This window comes from Aulonocara sp. 'chitande type north' Nkhata Bay, linkage group LG23 (genome assembly GCF_057382095.1).
Source record: "Aulonocara sp. 'chitande type north' Nkhata Bay isolate Kocher_YH1m ecotype deep benthic linkage group LG23, A_spYH_male_GT1.1, whole genome shotgun sequence".
Classification (NCBI taxonomy): domain Eukaryota; kingdom Metazoa; phylum Chordata; class Actinopteri; order Cichliformes; family Cichlidae; genus Aulonocara; species Aulonocara sp. 'chitande type north' Nkhata Bay.
Genome location: NC_141365.1, coordinates 45474939 through 45493912, shown reverse-complemented (window position 1 = coordinate 45493912; position 18974 = coordinate 45474939). Strand labels below are relative to the sequence as shown.

Below are 18974 nucleotides of genomic sequence, written 5' to 3'. Positions count from 1 at the left end.
ACACAAAAGGATCATTATATTCCATTAAATCTGAGCCATATTATATTCAGTATATTTATTTTAATTTCAGTAAATGTTTTTATTTAAATGACATGTTTCAGTGAGATAAATGTGTTATTTCAAGGTCGTCGCATCATTTTTACTTTTCGAGTTGGCTAAAATAAGAATTAGCCAGTTGCACTTTAAAGTAATATAACCAACATATCGCCACAGTTATCTACCTGGATATTCTTCAGAGCATGCTTTCTTGCATGTGACAACAAGAGACCTCTCGGTTGTCTGGTGGAGCATTTAGCGCCTCGCTACATGTTTCCAAATCGGCATTTCTTCTCAGTGAAAGCTGTCCTAGAGAAGTAAAGCAAGTTTGTAAGTTTCTCTCTCAATGTTTGTAACGCATTCCCACGTTAAGCTTAACAACCGATATATGGAGCGACTGCCGCGCCTCCTCTCCCCCTCCCTCTCCTGCTGCTACTTCAATCATGAAACTAATCAATGATCAGCTGATCGCAAGTTCCGTCTCTCTTGTTTGTTTCCCACTTTGCGCCAGAAAGAGGAAACCAGCAGATAAACCACAGCAGCACGTTTAAGCTTGATAAGCTGTTGTTAGAATTTATTTAATATTACTTTAATGCCTAATGCTATAAGTAGCTGACAGCTGGTAACTGTGCAGGGGCGGGTCTAGCACGGTTTTGCCAGGGGGCCAGCTGGGGCATTAACAGGGAAAAGGGGGGCACAAAGAAATACTTTTCTTTCTTATTCTCGTTTAAAATGTCTCGCTTTTAATAAATAATTATCTGAATCTTATAACCAAAGTTTTTATCTAACGTAAAATGTATAGAAATCTAATATTGTATATAGTAACTATTAAGTCTAATATATACCCTAGTAAGTTATAGTACTTTTTCCTTTGGGAAGATACCATCTGTGCAGTCTGCAGTTCTGTTGAAGAAAGATGTTGAATCTATTTAATTGTTGTTGAAAAATAATTGATTTCTGTGCTTTTTTTTTAAATACATGCATTAAATTAAAGTCGATTATGTCGATTAAGCACCACGAGGCAGAGGGTGGGCGATGGTTCCCTTTAGTTTTTTTTTTGCTGGGAGTTTGCAACCCTATTAGTTAGGTTGTTTAATATTTCTGCTAAGTACTCTTTAAAATACCAGAATAGGGAGTGATAGGTTTTGTATTGTTGATTGTCATTTATGCTTAGAAATATTTACTTATATATGCTTAGAAGTATATAATCATTTGTAGATTGAAAGAATGTCTCATTCTAGGAGGTCTGTAACAACTCTGTGTAGCATGAAGAGGGGGGTGAGTTCACTCCCCTACAGAGGAGAGGTCGTATCTTCTTTTGCTGATTTATGGTATAGCAAACACACGTATATCTGTTTAAGTATAAGAGCCTTTTGTTAGATGGACCCAGACTTCTGGCACCAGCTTTGGGGAGTCTTCACAGGGTCACATCTTGACCTCACACAAGTCACACACACACACACACACACACACACACACACACACACACACACACACACACACACACACACACACACAGGCAAGGTACTCTTTGTGTGTATGTAGACGTCATATGTTAATGAACCTATGCATATTCATGTAACCTCAATAAAAGAACAGTGGTACAGGAGGACGGACGAGAGTGACTGGGGTCAAGCGAAGGAATGGCGCTTTGTCCGGTCATTTCTCCCGTGCGCGAGAAACATGAAGTCTTTGCCTACTTGTGTCTTGCTTTGCAGTGTAATTATATTGTCTTCAACGTTCCAGCGGATGGGTTCAAGCTACAAACCTATCAACAGAGATGCACATCGCCTAATATGCTTAATTGGTAGTAGGCTTTTGAGCCTATACAGCTTGGAAGACAGCATGCATGAAGAGGATGATGTGGACAAAATACTCATTTGCCTAATAATTCTGCACTCCCTGTATGTGTGTGCGTGTCCAGGGTTCAGCTGAGACAGTGTCCTTCGCCCTGCCAGGCTAAGTAAACAGTCTTCCAGCCAACCCAGGTGGCCTTGCATGGAATAGGAAGGAACAGACTCAACACAGTCGTTATCAGGGTGTTTTTGTTCGGCTCCAGCCTTGAGCCCACAGCTGGCGCCGAGAGGGTCTCCGCATAAGTGATGGTGCTTTTTACTTTAGTGCGAACAGCTCATATGAATTTCAAAGCAGTTCTACAGTCCAACACTGGTCTCTCAATCTCCCGTTGGAGAGCCGCGAGCTTCGCCATACTTGCGTTCTGTGATGTTGTCATTCTTGTGCTCAAGGAGCCGATTCTGAGAACTCACGGCAGTGTGCCTCCCCGAGATGTCATCCAATTTGCGCCCAGAGATGTTATTCTGAGCGAGCCCTTCCGAGATGTATCCAGTCTGCAGTCAGAGATCTTATTCTGAGTATTCACAGCAGCCGTAGCCTCTCCAAGATCTTATCCGTGCTGACTCAATGAGCCCATTTTGAGAAACTCACGCCTCTCCCATCGTTCCAATCCCAGCGGGCAGCCTTGTGGGGTTTTGAACAGCCGGTTCCGCTTTCTCAAGCCAGCTCCGATCAGCCAGAACCCTGTTACCATGGTTCCGAATAGGTAGATATCTTCAGCACGCAGACTCACCCGAGCCCAAACTTCTCGTTGAGAAATTGCATTTAGGGACCAGTTTTCAACAGGACAATGACACCAAACACACCTCCAGGCTGTGTACTAGAAGAAGTATACTAGATGGCGGCGCGCACAGACGCAGCGGCTCTATGCTCTCCACTTGGGTGCCTTTCTTTTTTGTTTCTCCACTTTTTCTTCTTCTTTTGTTTTCCTTATTGTGAAGCCAAATTTTCCTACAACCATCTGGAATTATGCAAGATTGGATATAACAGCCAGATCCCCATTACCAGTGATTATCAGAGGGTGCACAACATCCCCCCGGAGATAGCGAGAACATCGGGTGCTCCGTGGATTGTTATCGGCTCTGCCAAGAAACGCAGGCGGCGGAAGGAACGCAAACAAAAGCGGGGATGCCTGTCGGGCCTGCTGGCCAGGCTAAAGAAGCAGCCTTTCAAACCACCGCTCCCGAGCATCTTTCTGACCAGCGCACGGTCGGTCGTCAACAAAATAGACGAACTGAACCTACTTCTCGCCGCACAGCCAATCGTCCGTGACTGCTGTGTCCTGGTCGTCACGGAGACATGGCTCACTCCGCGAGGCTCCTGCCTACGACAGCCGTAACGCTCCGACAATCCATCAAGCGGTGGTAGCTTAGCAAAGTCGTACTGAAACATCTGACAGATTTTCGAGCGCCGTGCACATAAAATCGTTTCGAGGTCAGTAAACACAACCAGAGTTCATACATAAGGCACACGGGGTTATAAGGGGCTCTGTCGACTTTCAGAAAAATCAAAGGATTGATTTTAAGTGCGCCGTATTTTCCAAACAACACGGTAATAACGACGGCCCGCTAGCATGCTCTACCAAAAATAGTGCTTTGTTGTGTATCTGACGGACGAAAGCTAAACCAGTTCCACACCACTGAAGCTGCAGCATTTTTACAAACCAGTTCTGGTTCATCCGTTTCATTTAGCGATCCACTTTCGCTCTTCTCATTCTGCGTCATCATCCAATTCCACCTGTGATCTTGTGTCACCATTGCTCTCTGAGCTTTGTGTTGCTTCTTCTGTCACCTGACAAATAGGACATACATGACAATAAGAATAAAATGTGGAGCTGCTTCAGTGTGTCTGTCACTTTGTGCAGATCTTGACTCATCAGTAATGTTTGTAGGCTGAGTGCATTTTTAAAACAAGTTGTGCAAACTGCACTACAAGGTGGAATATTTGCAAAATCATAACTATGACCTATGAATACGTCAGTGCCATTAAGATGAAATTCTTGTGTCACCAACATTTTAACGTTAGGCATATAATTCTAACAGCCTCTGTAAACTAATATCCTGGCTGCTCGAGGCTGCTGTTTTCTCTGACAGCTTCACTTAGATTAGAATTAGAAACGCTGCTCTGAGACTGAGAGAACTAACAGTGCTGCATGTTGTGCTGTTAGTTTCCAAAACACGTTATTCATGGTTACATACAGTTTTAGACTGATGTGGGCCAAAGCCTAGCATAGCCTGCAACGTTATTGTGACGGACACATTTTATGTGTCAGACCCAGGACCCTGAGCAGTTATGGACTAATATTATAATGTATGTATTTTGTATTGCTGTCCCTCGTTCTCCCTGCTTGTAGACGTGTGTGTGTGTGTGTGTGTGTGTGTGTGTGTGTGTGTGTGTGTGTGTGTGTGTGTGTGTGGCCCTGGCAGGTGATTGGCCACACCTGCAGCTGATCAGGCCTGTCGGAGGAGCTATTTGAGAGTGTGGTGGAGCTCTCTCCGACGCTGGATCATTGCGTGGCTTCACGTCAGTCTCTCGACCAGTTCCTAGTTTGAGTCTGCTGCATTATTGTGTGTCTGACGGCTTCCTCTCTCTTATGTCCCCAGGAGTTACGGGGAGACGAGAGGACAGCGAGCACGGGGTGCTCATCACGGAGAAGCGGAGACAGGAGCACTAGCACTGGGAAGAGGACACGTCACGGGAGTCGGGAGAGCACGGGATTTATTGTCATGTCTGTCCATCGCTGTAAATAAACGCACTGCTTGTACATAGAGCACCGCGCCTGTGTCCTCCTTCCCTACACCCCCACGGTCTGCCAGCCAGACCGTGACATTATGAGTGAACTTGGCTTTAAGTGACTTACAGGTTTCTCTGAAAAATACTTTCTTATATCCAGGTTCTTCCTCTTTGCTGCCGTCCTCCTCTCCTCCTGGGAGCGCAGGCTTGCCGCTGCTAAAACTCAACGGAGCTCCCTGAAAGGTTCAGCCAATCACATTGGCCATATTTGTCACATGAGGTAGGACTCCAGTACAGGACGTAATTTAACTCTTTCGGCACCGCTGGGTGAATGAGACGTTGACAGATCTTTTTTCTTCTTCTTTCTATCAGGTTTGCTTTTCTTTACTCGAAGAGATCAAATTATTGGTGAGGACAATTCAATAATCGCTGGATATTAGTGGGGACATGTCCCCTCCGTCCATGCCAAATCGACGCCCTTGCCCGAATCGATTCAATCCATGATTCGATTCGATTTGGGGAAATTTTGCCTCAGACAGTCAGCAATATTATAATTTAGATCACACACACACACACACACAGCCTTATGGGTACAGTAGTCTCCTGCTACACCTCCTTTTAGCTAAAGACATACTTCACAATGACTCACTCAGCTCACAAGAACAGGAATGCAGAGCATTATCAAACGTTAAAATGATACACATCTCTCACTTGTTCACTTACATTTAAACGAAACCCATAATTGTAAACATCTCTAACAGCCTAAGCCAGCTTTGAATAGGGCCTGAATGGATAACTTCAGAGAATTACACATCCAATCTTACACGAGGTCTCACCGCTCGACCAGATCTGGTAACAGTCCCTGTTGGTGTGAGGTGGCTCCTATTTCTCCTTAGAAAACCTGTCTGTCTCTACCACATAAGATCTGGGAGCACTGGCAGGTCCAACTACTGCTCCAGTGGTTCCTTCAGTAGTAATCCACACCTTCTGTCCTGACTCTATGTCTGCGGTTGTAGTGTTTTGCCTGCTCACGCCTCCCCTCCTCATCCTTCTCGCGAAAAGCCTGTAGGCCGGGCCACTTTGGCACCAGCTTCGCAGCAGCTTGTGGCAGAGAGGTACGCAGGTGTCTCCCCATGAGCAACTGTGCCGGTGAGAGCCCATGTTCCAGTGGGGTGGCCCTGCACGCTAGCAGTGCTCTGCTGTAGTCACAGTCCTCTCAAGTCTTTAATGGTACGATCAGCGCGTTCTGCCTCCCCGTTGGCTTGGGGGTACCTGGGGCTGCTCGTTTCATGTGTGAACTGGTACTCTTTAGCAAAGTGCTTGAACTGTTCTGATGAAACTTGCGGCCTGTTGTCCGATACCACAGTCTCGGCAACTGCATGTCTTGCAAAGGCCTCTTTTATAGCATTAATAGTGACCTCTGCTGTTGTGTCTCTCAGTTCAGCAAGTACCAACGACCAGATTTGGTGTGTGGTAGTAACAGGCAAATGAACTTTTTTTTTTAATGATTTGAATATATATGAATGCTTGTGCATAAATACACAAACAATACACATATGCTTTCATGCTTTCAATTGTGTAATTTACGTGATCTAGGTCAGCGGTCTCCAACCTTTTTTGCACCACTGACCGGTGTATGCCCGACAATATTTTCACGGACCGGCCTTTAAGGTGTCGCGGATAAATACAACAAAATAAAACTAGTACCGGTACCGAAAAAGAAGATTTATTCATAACACACGTGAAAAGACCCAGGAAAACCGAGTTAATGATAAAAACGATAACAAAATAACGCTGAAAAGCGATAAAAACCCTGAAAACCAGACATTTCACACCTGAGCCTCAACTCTCGCGGCCCGGTACCAAACGACTCACGGACCGGTACCAGTCCGAGGCCCGGGGGTTGGGGACCGCTGTTCTAGGTAGCTCTGTTTTGGAAGTTCAGTTCAAGCTAGAAATGTGCTTTGGAGTTTGTACGTGTTTTGTCTCTAGGGGCCACCACATATATTTCTATTTACATTCAGGTGACAGCAATCCATGGATGGTTTCGACATGCAAGAGGATATTTTCCCCGGTGCCCAGCGGGAGAAGACACTGCTTGCGATGTCGATGAGGTCCTGTGGCCAGACCCCAACAGACGGCGGGATCCATGAGCCCACGTATGCACAATTGTCATGATTTTTTGTGTGTACAGTATAGTGTTTTTTCTATTACTGTATTATGTTTGTGTTTTGCTTTATCTGAATTCATGGTGCTGCAGTGGACAATATTGAGTAGGCCTATTTGCTTTTTTTGGTTGTTTGTGTCTCCTGAAAATGTGCCTTCAGAATAAACAATGACAATGAAAGACTGCAGTGTTTTATATGAAGTAGACTAGTGTGTCCCCCTGATCTGATCTGCATGTGATGCAAGTATGTGTCATTTTGTCAACAGAGTTACATCTTGACAGAGGAATGTTAGGTTTTGACAGCAGAGTTTCAGTTTGGCACAGATGTGAATGGTATACTTTGATGTGTCATGTTTACTTGTGTTTAGAGTTTTGGCACAATGAGCGACGTTTTGCAAAATGTGTTCAAGCAACGGGCAAAAACTGTAACATGTTTTTCACCAAAGATTTCAGCAATTATAAAAATTCAACTCAAGCTATTCAGCTATTAGCATTCACACTGCATTTTCTACAGGAAGTACATTTTATATACCAGTTTCAGTTCAAAGTGGATTAAAAATAATAAATAATTATTAAAAATAATACCATCAATATGTTACTGCACTACACTTACTGGACTTGTGGAAGTATTTTGAGAACCATAAGAGATTCTTACAAATGTTTGAAAGAAAAAAAATCTTTAACATAGCTGGAGACTCGTGTAGAAATATGAATGAGTTTATAAAGTTTCTGTCATGGTGTGCTGTGACAGGCAGGTAGTAGGACCCAAACACAGGACTCTTACGTGGAATGAAACTTGAATCGGCAGCTTTTATTGCTGGAAACTCAGGTGGACTCAAGAAACTACAAACTAAGAAACAAGAACTAGGAAAACAAATCAGGAACTATGAACAAGAATCAAGTAAAGAACACGGAGGAGAAAAAACACCCAGCCCACTGAAAACTAAAGAAACCCCCAAAAACATGAAGAACAATCATTAAGGAACATATTTACATATTTAGAGTTACTGCAACACCAACACTGGGTCACAGCTTCAGTGTCAGTCGGTGACTTTTGGTCTGCAACAGCAGCAGAACAGACTTCTCAGTCTTTTGAAGAAGCCCTTTTTCTTCTTCTTGATCTCACGGTCTTCGGACTTCATGCTAGCTTCAGGTTCTGGAAAAGGTTCCTCAAAGGGAACATCAGGAACCGGCCCAATTTCCGAACAAGATCCTTTGATCTTTTGATCTTCGCCTTCAACACAGGATTTGGACTCGCCATAGGGTTCCTCACAGGGAGCGTCGGGCTCTGCAACACTTTCTGACAGAGCTCCTTCGATCGTAAGGTCTCGAGTACTCAGACTGGATGCCCTTTCAGAAAGAAGTTCCTCACAGGGAACGTCGGGCTCTGCAACACTTTCTGACAGAGCTTCTTCGGCTGGTGGAACATTTGCCACTGAAAGGCCGTCAGAGGAGCGCTCACCATTTGTGCTCTTCACATCAGGACTTGAAGGGGGCTCAAAGATTTCACATATCCGGATCCTTGCTACATCAGCAATGGTCTTCAGCAACAGGGGTGCAAAGTTTGCAACTTGGATAGACAGAATTTCTTCAGGAAATTTCTGTCTAATCTCCGTCAGGATGCTGTCGACCAGATCGTCTCGGATAGAGCGGGTGAAGACGGCCTGTGTTTCCATCGCCGTGAGGCTCTTGGAGACACGATCTAAAGTGGCCTTGGTGACACTGGTGGAGAGGATACTTAGACTCTGGGAGGCCATGTTTAGGAGGGGACGAGGAGGAAGCTCCCAGAAGCCCTGGAGAACGCGGGGAACTACCTCGACCACTACCTCCTGCGCGGTGAGCAGTTTGCTGTTAGGCTGTTCCTGCTGCTTCTTTTTCAGGATTTCAACGTAATCCTTCACCGCGCTGAGGAGTTTAGGTGCTCTGTAGAAAAACATGATAAGAGTTATCTGTTAAACATATTCAAAGCATCATTTAAATATTGAAACACTGTAGCTGGACTGTTAACCCTGTAACCACCTTTGTATCATACATGAGTTTCTGAGACCTCGATCTCATCAACATGATCAATACTTGCTATAATTTCTAAATGTTGTGGACAAAACTCTTTTTTAGTCTAAAGTTAACATTGTCGTTAACAAAAAGTTGCCAAAAACACCCAGTGTATCAAATGTGATACAAAAAATAAATACACAATAAAAGTAAATCATACACAACATGACATAGCAAAGAACTCATGTGTGGCTTTTGTTTAAAGGGTTGATAAACATCTCAGTTCCAAAGAATCTGAATTTTCTGGCTGTTTTTTGATGGGTTGGGTCTTACAGGGTTAATAACTGTATGTTACATGTGACTCACTGAAATTTAGGAGGTACGGCCTCTGGGAACTGAAGAAGCAACCTGGCTTCAAATTCAACGTCCCTCATTTTATTGCTGACGTTCACCGCCCACACCTGAAACAGAAAACACATTTACAGTGCGCTTATGTGTAAAGGTTATGTGCACATAATGAAAAAAAAGTCTTGTGGGTTTTCTCGTCTTACCAGCCTTAGAAGAGGTTTGGCTTTGAAGGAAAAAATGTCCATCCCGGTTTTCCCTCCAAGGCACGAGCGATAAGCAGAGTTCTGTCCTTTCCTTCTAAGATTCCTAATTATTTAAAGTAACACTCAGGTATGCCATTCAGCTGGGTTAGTTATGACGTCGGGAGCAGCTTGGGAGAACAAGGAAACACAGACTGCTTCAGGTTGTCTTCCCAAATCGACTCAAAGGTTTATTTAGTACATAACAGCTTATATAGAGGAAAAAAAGGTTCGTGTGTCAGCTTTCCCAGTTCAAACCGGTACAGACCAAATAAGGAAACGTCTTCCTGCCTTGTGAGCAAAGAAGTATCCTGTGTGTAGTTTATCAGTTCAGCTACAATTTATGATCATCCCAGCAAAATACACTCCTAGACATAAAATACAGAGTTCTTTCATTAGTGAATTCTGAAACAAACCACCTAGCCTTTAACGAGCCTTTTCCAGGAGATAAAGAAAAAGGGAGGATGGGAGTAAGGAAGTGGTCTCGTCTCTGTGGTATTTTCGACCTTGGGGTACCAGCTTGTGAGTCTTACACATTAATTCTTGGGTCAGAGAGAAAGAGAAAAACAACTAGTAGATGGGCCTTATTGACTAACAGTTTTCCTGTATAAAACAATATCCTGTAAATGCTAACCGTGGTATCAAAATATCACAACAGTTCTCTCCTTTTATCATGAAATGATAACATAGTATAAAGACAGAATGTAATAACATAATATAAAGACAAATCATAACTGTAACTGGTCCTTCGAGCAAGCGTAATATCAAAAATTCTGAGAGCGTATACATGGTATCACACAACAGACAATAATCATCGAAAACATGCTGCAACGGTTACAAAGGCTACAATTAGTTTCTTCCATCTTCCAAACGTGTCCTGTAGCCACTTGTCTAGCCACTGACCGTGGCCTGTATTGGCAATTAGTTCTATCTTCAATGCTTCAAGTCTATTCATAGCTTGTGTGAATGAACCGTTAGGGGCGGTGTTATTGGGAATGAAAGCACAGCATACATCAACGGTTACTAGACCACAGGTACCGGTCCAATTAACAGGTAGAGCTAATCTAAGAGTATTATTGCACATCCAATAAGCATGTGGGATTGCTCTAGTTAGGCGCGTGACCATGTGTGATTTAACTAACTCCCCCCAGTCAGTATCATTTAAGACACCCTCTGGGGGAACAATGATCGATTCTCTGCTCGAACTTGAACTGTGTGTGTGTTCCTCCAGATAGGATAAAACTTCAGCCATAGAGACAGCTAGCCATGTCTCATTACAGCGTGCACCTGGGGAGTCAGAGAAGAATGTGTAGTTATCCTTTGTATAATCTATGTGTGTGTCTGGGCCAGTTAACTTTAGTCTGCGCAGACATATCATACTAGTATTAAAATGGAGAGGGATCTGTCCTAAGGGCAGTGAGGGTTTTAACCTATTCTTGGGGCGTTTCATTGGGGCGCAGGTCCCTGCGGTGTCATTAGATAACTTCAATAATTCGCCTAATGGAGTCTCAGGGTTAGTTGGTGTGTGTGTGTGTCTAAGTAGGCAGTCGAGAGGGCTCAGAGTCAACTGTAAAGTGTCTTTAAAGAGAGCATTATCTCTGCCGATTTCCTCTAGTCCCTCAGTGAGGGGGAAACCGGATATGGGGTATCCTACTATTACCTGTTCTGGATTAGCCTTTGAACAGACATAACAGTTACTGTTTCCTAAATCACGAGCGGCTGTTCTGGCATTTTCATACCAGGCGTTAGCTCCTGCTCTAGAGGGCGCATAAGATGGTTTATTAGTGGCGTCTATGTTGTCATTTACTGATTTTAGGGAACGTGAGGAGTGCATTAAGTAGGTGTCTTGCAAAATGGAGCATGAGGTATCGTCAGCAAAATATGACCTGCAGAAATGTGAACATGGGTGCAGTCTACAATACAAAATAGCAAAGAGAAATCCTAAGGTTAATGCGATAGATATGATAAATAACCTAAATATATAAGAAAGACAGTTCTTCAGTCGTCTCCTGGCCTGGTCCCAGGTTCGAGAGACACAGAATAAGCGTCGTATGATGACAATGGGCATTTCATTTTCTCCATCATCAGGATGAAATGAGTCTGGCTTTATCAGGTTAGACATCATGTGGTACTTTTGGCTTTCTGTTCCTGCTGGATGTTTGAGTACCTTGTTGTTGTTCTTTCAGACGTTGTGTGTTAATCAGTGATTGCGTGTGTGTATGTACATTGGATCCGGGCGCTGGCTCGCCTGAGATGTCATCTACCCGTGTGTTTATTTGTTCTTGTTCCGGGCGTTGGCCCGCCGGAGATGTCACCTGCTTGATCCGACGCCTGAGATGGTCCGATTGGGCTGGTCTTAACCCTGCTGGCATGAATCCACTGAGGTTGTCCGTCTGTGAGGATGCTGGTTCTTCGTCACTGCCAGTACAGTCTGGGGCTGGAACACGCGCGGCCTCCCAGAGTGTCCTTGGTTTTAGTGGCTTCTCCAACACGCATCTCCTTGTCTCCACTGGTGGAACTGTGGAGGGGAGAGGCTGAGAGAGACAAACTTTCTGATAGTTATTATTCAGTTTTTCTACCAGGTTGTGAACATCAGTGGACAATGCAATATACATCACCTTCTACTAGCGGTGCCCCTCTGGAAGCTGACCATGGTGTTGGAAATAGTCTTATTTCAAATGGAAATAATTTGGTTACTGCAGATGGAGTCATAATGTATGAAATGGAAAATCTGGTTGTGGTAAATGCTGATGTTTTGCTTTTGATTTTCCTACATTAGTTCGCGCACATGTTAGACAGGTTGCTAATATGCTTTTTACTGCATGTGATGTTTTCTCAATTACAAATCTTGATTTTATTGCCCCTATTACCCCTCTTTGTCCGACATGACTCACACAGTGAAAATGTCGGGCAAGGACTGGCATCAGGGAATATGGGAGGGCAATCAAACCCTTAAGATTTTGTATAAGCCATCTCTGTCATCTAAGGTACAGTCATTATTCTCCCAATAGGTGTAATCAGATGCAGAGGCTTGCTCTTGTATAAATTTTAAATCAACATTTGTTTCTAAATAGTCTGGGAGTGTAACAAGTGGCAGCTGTAGGGGCACAGATAATACTTCCTGCGGCGGTGGGAGCTGCAGCCTTGGCTGTCACGTCTGCTAAGGCATTACCTGTTGCTTCGTCTGTGTCAGCTGTACTGTGTCCTTTCGTTTTTTACAACTGCAACGGCCGATGGTAGCTGTATAGCCTGAAAAAGTCTTTGAACAAAATCAGAATTTAGCAATTTATTTTCCATCAGCAGATCTAAATCCTCTCTGTCTCCACAATGTGCCAAAGTCATGCACAACGCCAAATGCATAGCGGCTGTCTGCGCAAATCGTCACATGCTTATCCAAATGTAGCTCACAGGCGCGTATTAAAGCCATGAGCTCTGCTTTTTTTGTGCTGAGTGAAATGGTAATGAGTGAGCCTCTAGTATGATGTCAGGCACTGTTACCACTGAATAGCCACAAAGAAATGAGTTGTTACTCGGCCTTGAACAGGACCCGTCCACATAAACCGTGGCTGAGTCTGGGATAGGTGTTTGCTCTAAATCTGGACGTGGTGCTGTGGATTCCTGTATACGCGTCATGCAGTCATGATCGTCAAGCCTGTCTGAGCCATCCTGTCGGTCAGAAGAACACAGCATAGGATCAATAAATGTGCTGGCGAATCAGGTGTGCTGCTCGCTTTTATAGTGAGATTTGCATATGTTGTGTAGTTATGTTTGCTAGAATGGTCGTGACCTGGTGATTGGTGTGTAGAATAGTGTCATGTGAGAGTGTGAGCTTCTCGCAGTCCCTTATCATGATAGAGCAAGCTGCTACTGCCCTCAGGCAGGCCGGCATTCCCTGAACAATTCAGGCAGCACCTTTGAGTGGCGGAGGTCAGCACTCCCTGTAATGCATTGAAAGAGGCAGTCATTTCTGTGGACCACAGTATTCGAGGAGGCTTGTCTTTTTTACAACAGTCACGCAGAATGTGGTCATGAAAAGAACAGTCTGGTATCCACTGTCTGCAATAGTTCACCATGCCCAGGAAGGACAACATTTCCTTCTGTGTAGTGGGACGAGGGACAGAGGTCACAGCTTTGACCCTGTCTGCAGTCATGGAACGTTTTCCGTGAGACAGTGTGAATCCCAAATATTGAACAGAAGTCTGACAGTACTGCATTTTCTTTGCTGATGCTTTGTGGCCAGTCTGTTGGAGGTGCTGGAGAAGCATGTGTGTAGCAGTTTGACATAGTTTTTCACTTTCAGCACAGAGGAGGAGGTCATCCACATGTGGATCAGGGTGCAGCCCTGGAGGAGTGAAGCACCATTGAGAAAGCAGCAGAGCTGTCTATCATGCCTTGGGGCAAACGAGTCCAAGTGTACTGCTTATTTCTATGTGTGAATGCAAATAACGGCTGTGTGTCTTCATGCACAGGTACTGAGAAAAAGGAGCGGAGCATAAATCCACCACGGTAAAATGTGTATGCAATGCATGTCAATATGCTGTGAACATCTGAAACGAGAGGTGGCAGAGGAATGTTGACTGCATTAATTTGCCTTAAGTCTTGTATGAAACGCCATACGCCAGGTTTGTTAGGCTTTGGCACAGGATTGACAGGAGTGTGGGCTTTATTACTCCTGTAGTCAATAAATCTCCTATGATGACATCTAGAGCTGCGGCTTTTTCCGTGGAAAGGGGACATTGCTTGACATATACTGGCTTGTTTTTTTTTTTAGCTGTGCGTGATAAGGTATGCAGTCAATAAATCCTACATCATTCTCACTTTTTGACCATAATGTCATATTCTGGTATTCAGCTGGCAATGTAACTGCAGAAATAGTACAGTGGATAGGGTAGGTTAGATCTATGTGACGACATGGTGTAGTTATGTCATAAACTATGTCTGAGTTATGTGACAAAATCACTGTTTGACCTTAGAGAAACAAAAGTGTGGCTTGTTGTATTTGTACACGTTTTTTTGGCACAGTGTGTGACATAGAGTACCGGACAAAAAGGATGTTGAGTTCATTCTCTGCTGAGGGTCCAGCTGACACAGAGGATGTTCCTTCTCCATCATGTCGGTACGTAGGGCAGAGAAAACATAAGCTGTTATCAGTGTCAGCAAACATTTCACCCTTTATGTTAAATGAAATACACAAATTCATTTTTGCTCTGGGTGTCTGCGGCTGCAGGAAAACTGAGCTAAATTTGCACCTCTAGCTTGTCCAACAGTGCATAAAGCGTTTTATGAATACTAGGATAGATTCATCAGGCTTCTGTTTACACATAGTTACTGCATTTAAGTCAATTTTGTCTCTGGACATTGTTAGCAGGGATTTCTTTAGATTCTTAAAGAAATCGGTGATTTTGTCATTATTTACCCACAAAAACTCTACAGTTGTGGATGCTTTATCATGCTTTGGGTCTAATTCACCTATCTCTCTTATGAGTTGTGACTCGGTTACTCCAGGAATGCATTGACACAATATGTACCTGTAATCCGGACCACCCAAATGGTGATATCTGGTACTTCTCTGTAGTGCAGAGACAAAGGCTGTAGGATTTTTAAGAGGATCGGGAAGCTCTTTAATAGTTGTCACTAATTCTGAGATTTTAGGGGGCTGAATACAACACTGATCTCCTATTATCATAAAGGGGTAAGTGTCATTGACGTCACTAGATTTTGGGTCTGTTTGTTTACTACCGCGAGTGTTGGCGTAAGGACCTTTGTCATTCCGGCTTTGTTTTTCCTTTTTTCCTTTTAGATAAGTCTTTATTAAAGTTCGGGTAACAGGTATTTCTTTAGCTACCTCTAAACCTCTAGCTACGATATCGTGGCGTTTCATGTGGGTGTCTATTGTGGACACTGCCTGATGCAAAAGTTTTTCTTCATAGACGTCTAAATTGTTTTTCATAAGTTCCTCACATTCTTCTTTCAAAAGTTTTTCTCTTTTTCTATGTTCTGCTAATTCTTCCTTGCGGCGTATATATTGTTTTTCCTGATCCTGTTTAAAGAGATGGCTAAGATCCGTTGCATGTGATTCAGATTTTTCGTCGCTTTCTTTTGAGCTGGTTGGATCAGAATGCTGACATTGTTTACGTGCAGCTGCTACAGCGACTATTAATTCGGTCTCATCGTAAGGGTGTGGGGCTGTAGGCTGAACGGCTGAACATGCAAGACTAGCTTTTCCTGCGGTAGGTTTATGTTCTTTGCTAGAGCCTGCACTAGTTTTATTTGATGTTAAAGCATCTACACCTGGTTCCGGTCCCTTTTTCCATAGTGGTAACATTTGATGTATCACGTCGCGGCATTCTGTCATATATTTTCTACAGGACTTTTTAAGCAGACTACTTTTCTTATCACAAATGATATTCAACATTTCTACTGACCTGGTTTCTGGCGATAATCGTTCGGGATAAGGCTCCAGAAATAAATTAGAATGCATTGAACTTACAGTCCGTAAGTTGTAAACAAAGTCAGTCACATAAGCACTCCCGCATGTTCTGGATACGTAATCATGGAAGTCTTCGCCGATTCGTGGACGTGGGTTACACGTAACCGGAAATGGGAGTTGTACTGAACCGTTATTTGAGACTTTATTTTGTATTTTATTAATTTTTGGTTTTACAGGTACTTTAGATTTTTTATCGGACCTGTCTGTGGTCTTTGAATTATTCTGACCCATGTTCAGTGATTTCCAGAGGGGTTTACACGCTAGGAGGATTTAGGTTAGTATTTTCGCTGCGGCACAGCTGAGGTCACTTTAAATTTATTGCTAGCAATTTTTGTTTGTGTGAGCAACTCTCACTTAGCGAGCAACTTCTCGCTTAACGAGCAACTTCTCGTAAAACAACAGGCAACTTCCTGTGTCTTTCTGCTTTTAATTTACTGCTTTTAACCCTTGTATGGTAATCGGGTCTGTGAGACCCGTTTTCAGTTTTCTTTCGTTTTTTTTTTTTTTTTTTTTTTTAACAAAATTAAATTTAATTATTTACTAGCTTTCTCTGAGTGAGCAACTTCTCACTTTTTAACGTGCGTTTCAAGACAACAGGCAACTTCCTGTGTCACTTTTTGGTGAGCAACTTCTCACTTAACGAGAAATATTCAAGACAACAGGCAACTTCCTGTGTCACTTTTTCTGAGTGAGCAACTTCTCACTTTTTAACGTACGTTTCAAGACAACAGGCAACTTCCTGTGTCCACCAACACCACACAAGGGTTAATTTACTTTATTCGGGGACTGAGGAAGTCGTCAGTGTATCTCTCTGGATCACTAAGTGAAACTTCGTCAGCATATCCCGTTTTTTTTATGGATCGATCACTGAGAGAGGTATAATAGGTCTTTATATAAATATGAAAGACGCATATTTACCTTCTGTCAGTCCATCCCACTTCTGACGCCAAATTGAAGGAAAAAATGTCCATCCCGGTTTTCCCTCCAAGGCACGAGCGATAAGCAGAGTTCTGTCCTTTCCTTCTAAGATTCCTAATTATTTAAAGTAACACTCAGGTATGCCATTCAGCTGGGTTAGTTACGACGTCGGGAGCAGCTTGGGAGAACAAGGAAACACAGACTGCTTCAGGTTGTCTTCCCAAATCGACTCAAAGGTTTATTTAGTACATAACAGCTTATATAGAGGAAAAAAAGGTTCGTGTGTCAGCTTTCCCAGTTCAAACCGGTACAGACCAAATAAGGAAACGTCTTCCTGCCTTGTGAGCAAAGAAGTATCCTGTGTGTAGTTTATCAGTTCAGCTACAATTTATGATCATCCCAGCAAAATACACTCCTAGACATAAAATACAGAGTTCTTTCATTAGTGAATTCTGAAACAAACCACCTAGCCTTTAACGAGCCTTTTCCAGGAGATAAAGAAAAAGGGAGGATGGGAGTAAGGAAGTGGTCTCGTCTCTGTGGTATTTTCGACCTTGGGGTACCAGCTTGTGAGTCTTACACATTAATTCTTGGGTCAGAGAGAAAGAGAAAAACAACTAGTAGATGGGCCTTATTGACTAACAGTTTTCCTGTATAAAACAATATCCTGTAAATGCTAACCGTGGTATCAAAATATCACAACAGGCTTCCTCTTCGTCAAAATCCTCTAACTCAAACTCCCACAGCCTTCAAAAGAAAGCAAAGCAGAGGTTTTCTTTCAGCACTTACACGTCATCACAAACAGACTTTCAGGTGTGACAGTAACTCACTGCTCTCTGAGCGTCTCCCTGCTCTTCTCCACCAAAAGATCTCTCAGATCTTCAGCAGTGAGGTTCGGTGGAATTAGATCTTCCTGCTGAAGTCTGAGAAACTCCGTCATTATCGCAACCTAAAAATAAAGGAGACATTTAATCACCACCACTCTCAGGTCCTCAGAAATGACCTGATATTTTCTGTCAGCTTTGGTTTGCATGAATCTGGGTCTAACCTGAGCCTTGTAGCCCGGAAGATACCAGCAGATCTTTACAGCTGTTTCATAAATCGGTGTGTTGAACAACACCTGTCAAAGAAATAGCAATTTAGTCATTGTTACTTAAAATGATTCTCAGTTTGTCAACTTTTAAAACGACATCAAATTCTTCAAATTACTGAAATGCAGTAAAAGCAAAAGCGTCACATACCCTGATAGGCTTATAGATTCCTTGACTCTTTTCCATTTAAACGTGTTCAAATCAAAGTCAGGAAGAAAAACGTCAACTGCTCTCCAACGATGGCGTACGGGGGATCTGGACCTGAAAATGCTCTCAGCTCGGTGGTCTCGCACAGATGAGCTCTTTTGACAGTCTGATGTTTATTTATGAATGCAGAATTTCTTGAGCAGTCACCATGGAAACTTGATGCAGCTTCATGTTGTTAAATTAAAAGTAAACACTGTGTATTTTGCACTACACTCCACTAAACTTATCATATAAGTAAATAAAGTGTGGGTTAGGTCCCTCCTGTGGAAAGAGCCACACAAACCGATGGATCAGAAAAGACAAAGTCAGCTACAGCATGCCTTTTCATATTATGTGCCTGCTTATCTCCATTTCTTTACAGTAGATGGGAACTTTTGCAGTAAAGCAATGGCTTACAAACAGTGGACTGTGGACTAATGCAGACATCTGAAGCCTGACAGCAGCTGGTATATACGCAGCTTTGGACAAACTGGCCCTTTAAACAGCCCAGAGGAAGAAGAGACCTCTGCGTTATCAGTGCAGCCTAAAGCACAATAATAATAATACTATTAATATGATTTTTAGAGCAATAATGCCCCAAATACTGAAGTCATTAATTACACATCCGTCATGCTTCACAGGAGGTCAGGAGTGACCGATGAACGTGATGCTACATTAGAGTCTGTCCTATGAGTTCAGCAGGAGGAGGTGAACCCACAGCTGGGACCAGTTCTCTAGTGGGTCCAGTATCATACTTGTGTTCATCCTGGTCTGAACCTGGTCAGAAGAACTGACTTCACTTTTGAAAATTCAATACTTATAAAAGGTAACCCCAAACAGTCTACAACGGCTGTTTTCTGTCCACCGAAGCAAATTTGATTGACGAGGTTTTTGTACCTTCACTTCTCCAAAAAGCAAAT

The 18974-nt window shown here is 43.2% G+C and overlaps 3 protein-coding genes across 3 annotated transcripts in view; all 3 read right to left on the bottom strand.

Annotated features, from left to right (window-relative positions):
* LOC147302759 (NACHT, LRR and PYD domains-containing protein 12-like) overlaps positions 1 to 18974 on the bottom strand; it is a 154278-nt gene that overhangs the window by 48763 nt on the left and 86541 nt on the right. The gene's annotated exons all lie outside the window — the stretch shown is intronic.
* LOC147302761 (NACHT, LRR and PYD domains-containing protein 12-like) overlaps positions 1 to 18974 on the bottom strand; it is a 116789-nt gene that overhangs the window by 47747 nt on the left and 50068 nt on the right. The gene's annotated exons all lie outside the window — the stretch shown is intronic.
* On the bottom strand, positions 7395 to 18481 carry LOC147302764 (uncharacterized). The gene is made up of 7 exons (XM_086284482.1): positions 18019 to 18481; positions 17826 to 17897; positions 17608 to 17726; positions 17481 to 17524; positions 9334 to 9353; positions 9149 to 9243; positions 7395 to 8713 (listed from the first exon to the last, which is right to left on the bottom strand). The coding sequence occupies exons 1-7, from the start codon at positions 18052 to 18054 to the stop codon at positions 7831 to 7833; spliced, it is 1269 nt and encodes a 422-aa protein (XP_086140608.1). The 5' UTR covers positions 18055 to 18481; the 3' UTR covers positions 7395 to 7830.

Excerpts from the sequence above, each read along its gene's own strand:
- LOC147302764 (XM_086284482.1), bottom strand. The coding sequence starts at position 18,054 with ATGGAAAAGAGTCAAGGAATCTATAAGCCTATCAGG. Across the intron at positions 17,727-17,825 it reads TTCCGGGCTACAAGGCTCAG|GTTGCGATAATGACGGAGTT; the intron begins GTTAGACCCAGA and ends CTTTATTTTTAG. Across the intron at positions 8,714-9,148 it reads GCCGTACCTCCTAAATTTCA|AGCACCTAAACTCCTCAGCG; the intron begins GTGAGTCACATG and ends GTTTTTCTACAG.